The sequence below is a fragment of the Sebastes fasciatus genome, chromosome 13, assembly GCF_043250625.1.
Source record: "Sebastes fasciatus isolate fSebFas1 chromosome 13, fSebFas1.pri, whole genome shotgun sequence".
Taxonomy (NCBI): domain Eukaryota; kingdom Metazoa; phylum Chordata; class Actinopteri; order Perciformes; family Sebastidae; genus Sebastes; species Sebastes fasciatus.
In genome coordinates, this window is record NC_133807.1 from 14,715,230 (window position 1) to 14,726,532 (window position 11,303).

Here is an 11,303-nt window from a genome sequence, read left to right on the forward strand (position 1 = left end):
GACTAGAGTATCCACAGAGCAGGAGTCAGTCCTGGATGCTGCCAAAATGAAGCATAACGTTAGTAGCTCTGTCCTGCTTTTCAATAAATATGGTGAAGTTTACACTCCAGAAACCCCAGCCAAATTCTTTATCCGAGATAGCGTTATGTTCACCAGACACATCGGTTAGTCCTCATAAAACCCTGTTCTCTTGCAACATTAAAAGAAAAACATACTGTTTTAAAATACAAACAATAAAGCTCTGCATTGTTTAAAAGCACAATGAGTTGGATTTTCCTAAAAAAACAATGTATAGACTGAAAAATATAATCCCTCTCAATCATCACTTCTGACCCACTGGAAGTGTGTGGCGGTGTCTGTATCTGCAGAGGCCCTGCCCTCTGCCTGCATTTTCTTATATTGCTGTGTTCGGGACGTTTCTGGGCGTCAACCTCTGTAAAAACGTAGCGACCAGGTAAGCACGCAACCCAGGAATGGTATGGGAATCAACAGAAGCCCCACAATATGATATTATCACAATACTTAAGTCACGACACGATCTTATTGCGATTTTAAACATTTTGCGATATGCTTAATATTGCAATATATTACCCTTTTTTCAACTGCAAATTATGCGGTTTGTCAACATCTGTTTTATCTAATAAGATATAGTTTTCATTCTGTTCATCTTCATTCACATATCTTGGCGGTCAGAGGTCAAGGGACCCCTTTGTAAATTTTGAGCATTATTTAGCGTTCTTACCGATGGATTCCTCAGATTTTCTAGTTTCATATGATATCAGTAAGCTTTAAGACTGAGCCTGCTACGACCTCTGAAAGACAGAATAGTGGTCCATATTGCCATGCAACTATGGTGCACTGTTTTTTTCACGGAAATAGCGGACACCATGCCAAAAAAAACATTCATTGTACCTTTAAGTATGTCAGGTCTGATTTCACTTTTTTCCTTATCAATACTAGGACTAATTAGCTCTACACTTCATTACAAGAACAATGCGGCGTCTTTATTTCCCTTCACAGTATCACCCTTTGAGCCTTGAGACTAATCGACACTGGCAGAATTGTCTGAAACTTTGTTTAGTCATCCGTCTCACGGAACAAAATGTGCTGCAATTTCAACACATTAGTTCATTCCGCCTTTCAGATGTGCCTCTGACACACAACAATATGTGATTCTCTTCGGTGTTCAAGCTCCAAGTGTATTGTTTTTTGCACAATGTAGTCAAAGCTGAAGAGAAATGTGAAAAGTTCATCAGTAAAATTTAGATTTTCATGAGTTGTTAACCCCCTGAAGCTCAAAAAGGAACCATGTTAAATTCTGCAGCAACAAGATTAATGGCTAACAGAGGCCATGGCACAATTAGATTGTAACAGTCAGCTGACTCTTGCATTAAAATAGAAAGCGGGCTTCCTGTCTGGACGTTTGCTACTTGTCACGTATTTTTGTGTCTAACTTAATTTTCCTGTTTGAATTAACCAATTACTGGCTCCTACAACAGCCTTTTGTATTCACTAGAATGGAATTTTTTGGTTTGGATCATACTTTCGACATGTCTTAGTCCGTCTCTCTTTCTGACTCTCTGACATCCCTACCCTGTCTGTGGCACTCAGCCCCAAGCCCACTGGTTCCAATGTGAGTCTTTAAAAGTGGGTCAGAAATATATAAAATTTAAATTGAATAAAGTTTAAATTTAAAAAAAGGCACAGTAATTTACTGAAACAGCTGAGCACTGTAGGTTTTAGCAAACAATTTAAACAAATATTAATATTGAATTTGTTTGTTTCACAACAAAGTGTCCTAAAAACTAGAATACCAAATAAAGAATACAGAATTCAGGTTTGATACTAAGCTTTTGAAATGATTTGACTGTAAGATGTGTTGTCTGTGTTGTTTAGTAGAGCATGCATGAAACGAGGCCTAAAGCAAAATGGAACATTATTTTCCTTTTCTTTTTTTTTTTGTTTAAATAATTCATACTTATTACACTGTGCAGTAATGGCTTGACAGGAGGCCTCTTGATGGCAGTTGTTGGTATCCGCTGAGCAGAGGTTTATTATCCAATTATTGGCGTCCCGCAGAGCAGCCTGTCCACGGTCTCTAAAAATGTCTTCTGCCATACTCACGCAGGAAATGAGGCACACTGAAATCCTGCTGTGGTGATGAAAAGCAGAAATTAACTTCGGGGGATACACAAACCCACGAGAGTCTTATTGCATTCAGAATCCGGTTTATTGCCAAGTACTGTAGGTTTTCACATACAAGGAATTTGCTTTGGTGAATTGGTGCATAACATAAACACTGTAAGAGAAAGTAAAAATAAAAGCAAGCATTGCAAAAATCAAGAAACATAAATATAAAATAGAAGAAAGTTACTATAAAAAAATATGTACAATATATCTGAATTTAAATGAAGTTTTTAGAAGAAAAAGTTTTGTGCAGAAATGTGCACAATTGTCCAAGGAATGTGAAAAGGTCCATAGTACGAAGTATAAAAAGAATATGCGATGTACAGAGATATAATCTCAAATGTGTGCGTTAACGCATATAGACGTGGATGAAGACGTCAATGTAATTTATAGTGTTTATGGGGGGAATGTGAGGCCATGTCAGTGGGGGTCCCGGGCCTTGTTGATGAGGCCAGTTGCAGATGGGAACAAAACGTTTCGCTGCCGTGAGGTTTTGGTCCTGATGGACCGTAGCCTCCTGCCAGAGGGGAGTTATTCAAAGAGTTTGTGCCCAGGGTGGGAGGGGTCGGCCCGAATCTTTCCTGCCCGCCTCAGGTTACTGGAGGCGTACAGGTCCTGGAGAGATAGCAGATGGCAGCCAATCACCTTCCCAGCGGAGCAAATGATACGCTGCAGTCTGCCCTTGTCTTTGGCATTGGCAGCCGCATACCAGATGGTGATAGATTAGGTGAGGATTGACTCAATGACGGAAGTGTAGAAGTGCACCATCATTGTCTTTGGCAGGTTGAACTTTCTTCAGCTGCCGCAGGAAGTACATCCTCTGTTGCGCTTTTTTGATGAGGGAGCTGATGTTCAGCTCCCACTTGAGGTTCTGGGTGATGATGGTACCAAGGAAGCGGTAGGACTCCACAGTGTCAACTGGGGAGTCGCACTGTGTGATTGCGGCGGGTGGGGCTGCGTTCTCCCTAAAATCCACAACCATCTCCACTGTCTTCAGAGCACTGAACGCTTAGCACTAACACTAGACCGTTGACCGCACCAGGTCACCACATGGTCGATCTCCTACCAGTAGGCGCACTCATTCCCACCAGAGATGAGTCCAATGAGGGTGGTGTCATCCACGTACTTCAGGAGCTTGATGGACTGATAACTGGAGGTGCAGATGTTGGTGTACAGGGAGAAGAATAGAGGGGAAAGAACGCAGCCTTAGGGGGGGAACCGGTGCTGATGGTCAGGGAGTCTGAGACATGTTTCGCCAGCTTCACATACTGCTTTCTATCAGACAGTAAGTCTGTGATCCACCTGCAGGTGGATCAACGCACATACAGCTGGTAGAGCTTGTCCTGTAGCAGAAATGGGATGATGGTATTGAAAGCAGAACTGAAGTCCACAAACAGGATCCTGTTGAGACAGGACAAGGCGCTCAAAAGGCTTCATAACCACAGAGGTCAGGACGACGGGACTGTAGTCGTTAAGTCCCATGGTCCTTGTTTTTTTTGGGACGGGGATGATGGTGGATGTCTTGAGGCAGGCTGGTACATGGCATGACATGGTATAGATATAGATACAAGGTTTTCTTTCTTGCTATGCAGTTGATTTTGATATGTGTTCAGAAGGATCTCGAAATAGCAGAGCCACTTTTCTTACCTCCCTCCCCGATTCTTCTCTGCTTAAATGCATGTCTTTGTGAAACACTTCCAGAGTGTGATTCTAATCAAACTGCTCCCCAACTGTCTTGTACAAAAGCCGTTGCTAAGAGACGCTCAGTCACGGCATCACTTCATTACTTAACCGTTCTTGGCAAGCGGGTTCCTGCCATGCAATCACCAGCCTGCCATGTGATATGAGCCATTGAATGCACTTGTTTTATGCTAATCAAAAAACAAGAACATTCAATTGATGGATTTAATTTTGAGGTTATGGAGTTGCATAATTCCCTCAATCTCAGAATGCTCTTTCTATCTCTGTGGAGGTTTTATTTTGCTCTGTTCTTCCTTCCTTTATTTTACAGTCTCTCCCTTTGTCTTTTCTTCTTTCCCCATTTCCTTTGCTCTCTTTAGGGTTTCTTCCGCAGGACCATCCAGAAGAACCTCCATCCAGCTTACTCCTGTAAATATGAAAGCTGCTGCATCATCGACAAGATCACCCGCAACCAGTGTCAGCTGTGCCGCTTTAAGAAGTGCATCGCTGTGGGCATGGCCATGGACTGTGAGTTATTATAAGCCCTTGTATTCTCATTACTCCTAGTTTTTACAAAGAGATCCATGAGGTTAAAGGTGCAGGGTGTAGGATCTGGCGGCATCTAGTGGTGAGGTTGCAGATTGCAACCAACTGAGACTTCTCCCTTGTGCCAAGACTGTAGGAGAACTACGGTGGCTGATGCAAAGATGTGAAAGCGTGAATGTCCCTATCTAGAGCCAGTGTTTAGTTTGTCCATTCTGTGCTACTGTAGAAGCATACAAACAAAGTATCGGTCTTTTTAACCTCTAGTCCTCTCCAAAAACTCTCAGTCCGTGTAGATGATTTTAGATGACAAATATAATATAATATAATAACAGAGTATACACACGTAATCTAATTTCATGTTGCGGATGATACTAATTTAGCAGCACAGCTGCTCCTGTGGATAAAGGAAATGGATGTTCCATTCCTCGTGAAATTTTGATGAATGAATCTGGACTTCATTTCCAACACACTGCACTTAAATGATGTTACTTGAGTTTGATTCACAGCACAACATGCACACACACACACACACACACACTCGTTTCCATCTCTTTTGGAGCCTGTAAAAGCATTTGAGTGACAATTTATATAATAATAGCTCTCTACAAAGTAAAAAGTCCTTATACATCCCTTTAGCATTTAGGGTTACATCTGACATTTCATTCTGACTTCCCGTCAGTATTTCACTGACAGTTTTGAAGGTCATCCAGCTTCAGTTCTGAGACTGTCTAATATCTAGTAACATTTTTTTTTTTATATTAAAAATGTTCTTCTGTTGTCATATCAGGACCAAATTCGACCTGACAGGCACACATGTAGTCTGTGTCCCTGCAGGAAATGTGGGGTTCAGGTGGTTCATTTTTTAGTGATGTTGAATATGCACCAAGCAGAGCGATAGCATTCAAGTGCTCAGATAGCAAAGCTCTGTGATTAAAAGCACTCACTGAATGAGTCATCCACTCACAGTGCATAAATGAATGTTAGCCGTGTCATTTAGCCTCGCTGCATTAACTCGCCTTATTGTCCTCTTCCCATATCAGTGGTGTTGGACGATTCGAAGCGCGTGGCCAAGCGGCGTCTGATCGAGGAGAACCGACAGAAGAGGAAGAGGGAGGAGATGGTGAAGACGTTACAGACGAGGCCGGAGCCAAACACCGCAGAGTGGGATCTTATCAGACTGGTAACCGAGGCCCACCGGAACACCAACGCCCAGGGCTCCAGCTGGAAACAGAAGCGCAAGTTCCTTGTAAGCTTCTAGTTTTGATCAGACCAGACATCTCTCATACTATCACTGTCCATCATGAAATTCTCTTAAAGGGATAGTTCCGATTTTTTAGAAGTGGGGTTGTATGAGGTACTTATTCATAGTCAGTGTATTACCTACAGTAAATGGTGGTTGGCGCACCCTTAGTTTAGAGAAACAGGCCGGTGTAACAGCACGGGAGCAAAGCAGTGTACTGCTGTGGGGCCTGCAGCAAAACGTGTTTTAGCCACCTAAAAAAATCAATATCAGCATCAGTGTACGCTGTATTTAGAATATTTTCATCCCTTAACTTTGACTCTACTGACGAAAAAAAATATTTTACCTCGCAGAACACAGGGGTTGCTGGTCTACCGCTGCCTCAATCAGTTAGTTTGTTTGTGTTATTGTGTGACTTTGGTGAAGCCGAACAACCCTCTACAACACCAATGTCACACAAACAAACTAACCGATCGAGGCAGCGGTAGACCAGCAACCTCCGTGTTCTTCAAGGTAAAATTACTGTTTTTGTCAAAGGAGTCTGCTGGATTTGAAGAGAGCATAGATAATGGCTTCAGGTCCCCGTCTGAAAGGGCTGTCTCACAGCAAGGTAAAGCAGCGCACACTTAAACTGATATTGATTTTTTTTTAGGTGTCTAAAATACGTCTTGCTGCTGCCCCCGTCCACAGCACTACATCGCTTTGCTCCCGTGCTGGTACTCCTGTCTGTTTTCCTAATCCACGAAAAGCATAACGAAAAACGTCCCCAAGAAAAGTAATTCATTCTGTCATATTTTCATGAATAGGCATCTAAATCAGGCGACTCTTCAGGATTACAGCATGCAAGCCTTCATCACACTGCTCGAATCTGTCATTCTGATTTCTCTTAATTACTTGCAGTATCCACACAGTAGTTCATTCCTTCTTTTATGTTCGCTCATTACTCCAAAATGTTCTGCCCGCAGCATGTTGAAAGTTGTTTCCATTTCAAAAATCAAGCTAGCACATGAAAGAAGGTGACTTTCTTTTCATTTTCAAAAGGAGCCTTTTTTTGACAGCACTCCTTTTCATCAGCGACTCCCTCTGTGTCGTCCCATGTGAATCGGTACCATGTGCAGATGCATGTGTCTGCTGTACAACGCAGATGGTTACCTTGAGACAAAGGTCAAGTGACAGTTACCAGGCAACCATTTCATGCAGGCAAAGACAAGTTAACAGTCGAGTACAGTTTTTGAAAGGTCTGCTGAAAAAAATTGCTCGGGGGTGGGGGGTGACGAATAGTCCAAGGCGAACAGAGAAGAGATGGACGCCCGAGAGAAAAGAGCTGATTCCATTTTTGGGAGCAAGTCACACAGCAGGCGAGGCCAATCAGAGCACTGGAGCTGTCTGTTGTTACAGCTACTTCACGGCTTCAGAGAAAGAGAAGTACTTTATTCATTCCTCTTGGGGAAATTCAGTTTGTATTACACGCACATAAGAAATGCACACACTTTGGATTGGCTATGATCTGCTGAAATCAAACTCTGGAGGGTTACATCACAGGACATAACACGTGTAATATAAACAGAAAACAAATGCACATTTAAAGACATTCAATTAAAAACATGACTGATTGGTGACTGATGATGCTGAATGGTCGACGTCTCAAACCAGTCTCAAAGCGGTCCTCATTCAGCAAACTTGCACCAATGTATTATTAATTTCCTTCTGACATTTTGTGTGTGATGTCTTGTTTCTAGCCGGACGATATCGGCCAGGGTCCGATCGTGCCCACCTCCGACGGAGACAAGGTGGACCTGGAAGCCTTCAGCGAGTTCACCAAGATCATGACCCCCGCCATCACGCGCGTCGTCGACTTTGCCAAGAAATTGCCCATGTTTGCAGAGGTAGGTTCAGTGGGTGGTGTGTGTGTGTGTACATATTTGTTGGTTCCAGTCTATCAACATCCTCAGTACACGGTAGTTTAAAAAAAACTTGTGGATGCTTTCAGAGTGCCTCACTGTATCATTAGTGCTTACGTTTTTGGCAACCTCAGCGGTCGTTAGTATTGTCAGTTCCGTGAGTCACGTAAGTCGCTAGTATGGTCAGTCACGTGAGTCCTTAGTCACGTGAGTCCTTAGTCACATGAGTCGTTGGTATCCTCAGTCCCGTGAGTCACTAGTCACGTGAGTCGTTAGTATCGTCAGTCACATGAGTTGCTAGTCACGTGAGTGCCGCTGAGGGGCACTGACCAAGCGGCGGTTTTTGACAAGTTGAGAGTGAGAATGTGTTGGTTAAGTGTAAAAGCCAAAGCCCTGTTAAGCAATAACATAAAGTAGAATAAAGTAGGAACACTCTGAGGCTCAATCGATGTCATTTTTAAGGCACTTTATTATAAAACATTTGGACTCTCAAATAAAAGACAGACAGTAGTGCACTAAGTGGGGAAAGCTGGCGGTGATGTGGGACACGGCTTCTGTTTATTTGTTTCTCGTTAACTCCGGGCTCATCTCATGAACGCTGTTAACCAACTAACGAGCTCGTTAAGTGTACTTCCTCTTCCTGCAGCCTTTGTCATGCTGCTTGTCAGCTCTTATTACACCAAATAATAATGAACCCGTTCCCCCCATCCTCCCACCTCCCTTTCTTTTTCCCTCCCTGGATGATGTGATGACTCACCGTTCACTGATATCACTGCTCTCTACAGAAACGATGTGTGTGTGCAGCTGTGGTTCCACCTTACTGAGCGCAGCCATCATGTATATTGTAGGGGCTTCCCGCTTACATAAAGTGTGTCAGGGGATTTGTTATGAATAGAAGATAGCCTTTTTTTTCTGTGCAAGGAAGCTCCCCGAGATAATTAATGCCACATACTACATCTTACTGTTCGTTTCAAAGGTAGATTTTTCTTCAGCTTTGCCTTTTGCTGAGGGCTAATTAATGGTACATTTGCATATTTCAGCAGTTAGCACAACAGTCCGTAGTAACCTAAGTACATTCCTTCAATATCAGGTGATGTCTATCAAGTATCCTTCAGAGGTTATGTTGAATCTAAGTTCTAGCATAAGCCATAATGTGTTCTGCATTTATGTAAAAGTAAATGAGAACAGTTTTCAAATAGTGGCGTCCTTTTAGATTGAAATTCTGTCCGTGTCATTTCCTGTTGATCCATTATTTTCTGATGACCTCATATGTTGTGGTGTTTCCCAGCTGCCTTGTGAAGACCAGATCATCTTGTTGAAAGGCTGCTGCATGGAGATCATGTCGCTGCGCGCCGCCGTACGCTACGATCCAGAGAGCGAGACGCTGACGCTAAACGGCGAGATGGCGGTGAAGCGCGAGCAGCTGAAGAACGGTGGGTTGGGCGTGGTGTCGGACGCCATCTTCGATCTGGGCAAGAGCCTGGCTCAGTTCAACCTTGATGACTCGGAGGTGGCTTTGATGCAGGCAGTGTTGCTCATGAGCTCAGGTGAGGAATAAGTCATGTTATCATATGCTGCATGTATAGACTTTTGATATGTAAAGATGTCAATATTTAGATTAACTTAGTTTTCTTATTCACATTCCTGTTACTTCTGGTGTTGTTTTTGTTTTTGTATTTTGTTTTTCTTATTCTCACCTCACTTCTTTACAGTCAGCAGAGTTTTCCTCTAAGTTGGAATAAAAGATACTGGCAAATACAGAATAAGGTATCTAATAACTGGCAAGCTGGCACCGTCATTTACGTCCACTAAAAGTGCTTGTTTTTGCCACTACAGGTATGGAGGGTGGAACCTGCCAAAATAAAAAACACATGAATAAATAAATAAATGACTCGATAAATAAATAAATATGCCATTAAAAGTAGCAAAAACAATATTAAAAATAAATGTAATCATGAATTAATTGTTAAAATGTGACATAAATTTATATTTCTGTTTTAGTTTGAGTAAATCGTTAAATAAATGCTTCAACACATGAATAAATATATATATATTTAAAAAATTAATATAAAAAATAAATGCAAAAATAAATAAAAGGGGAAATTAAACAGAAAAGTAAATAAATAAGGGAATTAATACAAATGTAAATAAATAAAAAAGTAAACTTAAACAGAAATATCAATTTATTTCATTTTATCCTATAATTCATACATTTAATTTAAATATTATTTTTGCTACTTTTAATGACATTAATTTATTTACCAAGTCATTTATTTATTTATTCATTTATTTTTTATTTTTGCAGGTTCCGTCCTCCATAGACAGGCTAAATTCCTATACCCCTAAACAATCAGAATGAAGATAATCTTGTCTAATCTGCCTTTAATACCGCCACTGCACAACCCATCCTAGACTGTCACTGTCTCTGGAACTGTCCCACGAAGACACCCAGGCTGGGTGGATGTCTTCAAACTGGAAATAAAGAGACCCACTATGAGGAATGTGACAATATTTTCACATAAACATTTATTATATTCTGACTTTTGTCAATTGAAATGATTCAAGCTGTTTATTTGGACTGAACAGGGTAAATCAAGGGCAAGAGCTGGGTACTTGACACAAGCACTGATGTAGAGTGAATTTACAAATTCAAATTTAAAGACATACACAATATCGCCCCACAAGTCACACCACAAACCTGACTAAAATTGGAAAAACACAGATCTTGCAGATTACTCCTGTTAGAATTACGAGGGATTAGAGGTCGGCTGGGTCCAAATAATTTTCACTCTAATCAGGTCCTGCTAGAGTCATGTTCTATTGTTGTGACACTGGATCAGTGTCACTGGATCAAATGGATCTGAGCAAACAAGGTCTCTATATTTGGGTCTGTCTGGGTCAACTACATTTTGGATCGGGTGTTTGGATTTGGTCTTCAGGTCCCTTTTTTTTCCACTGGTCCATTTTAGTTTAGTCCGATATTTTAGACCCGTGAAAAGCCTTTATAAGAGAAGTCCAAAATTGAACCGCGGGAGCATCAGGATCGGGATTGTGCCCCATCCAGGCATGTTTTTTAATGAACTGGTATCAGCTAAATAAAGTCAGATACCAGGGCTGTCAATCTAGTCAAAACTAGAAAAACCTAATGAGTCCACTGGTACCAACCATGTCATACTAGCTTGTCTTGAAGGAGGCTAAATAACGCTCCAAACTTACGCAAAATTTTGGCGAGGAAAAACTGCCATGGCCATTTTCAAAGGGGTCCCTTGACCTCTGATCTCAGGATATTTGAATGAAAATGGGTTCTATGGGTACCCACGAGTCTCCCCTTTACAGACCAGCCCACTTTATGATAATCACATGCAGTTTGGGGCAAATCATAGACAAGTCAGCCCACTGACACACTGACAGCTGTTGTTGCCTGTTGGGCTGCAGTTTGCCATGTTATGATTTATGCTAAATGCAGTACCTGTGAGGGTTTCTGGACAATATTTCAAATTGTTTTGTGTTGTTAATTGATTTATAATAATGAATATATACATACATTTGCATAAATACTTGACAAATCTTCCTTTAAGGTACAATTCAAACTGATAAAAAATGTGTGATTAATTTGCAATCAATCATGAGTAACTATGAACAATCGTGAATAATCGCGATTAAATATTTTAATCGATTGACAGCCCTATCAGATACATTTACATTCTTTCATTTATTTGCAAGCTATTTTATGTCAACTCTTCACCCAA

General features: G+C 41.3%; 2 protein-coding genes across 6 annotated transcripts in view; one reads left to right on the forward strand and one right to left on the reverse strand.

The window, feature by feature from the left end:
• Positions 1–11,303, forward strand: part of LOC141780465 (thyroid hormone receptor alpha) — a 126,999-nt gene that overhangs the window by 105,794 nt on the left and 9,902 nt on the right. For 4 of the 5 annotated variants that reach the window (XM_074655709.1, XM_074655708.1, XM_074655710.1 and 1 more), the window contains 4 exons: positions 4,248–4,395; positions 5,454–5,659; positions 7,393–7,539; positions 8,843–9,101. In XM_074655709.1, the coding sequence (XP_074511810.1) occupies positions 4,248–4,395; positions 5,454–5,659; positions 7,393–7,539; positions 8,843–9,101 (760 nt within the window). Of the gene's footprint in view, positions 1–4,247; positions 4,396–5,453; positions 5,660–7,392; positions 7,540–8,842; positions 9,102–9,266; positions 9,637–11,303 lie in introns of those variants that run through there. The other variant, XM_074655712.1, reaches the window with a different exon arrangement.
• LOC141780466 (dual specificity protein phosphatase 3-like) overlaps positions 1–11,303 on the reverse strand; it is a 61,736-nt gene that overhangs the window by 27,744 nt on the left and 22,689 nt on the right. The gene's annotated exons all lie outside the window — the stretch shown is intronic.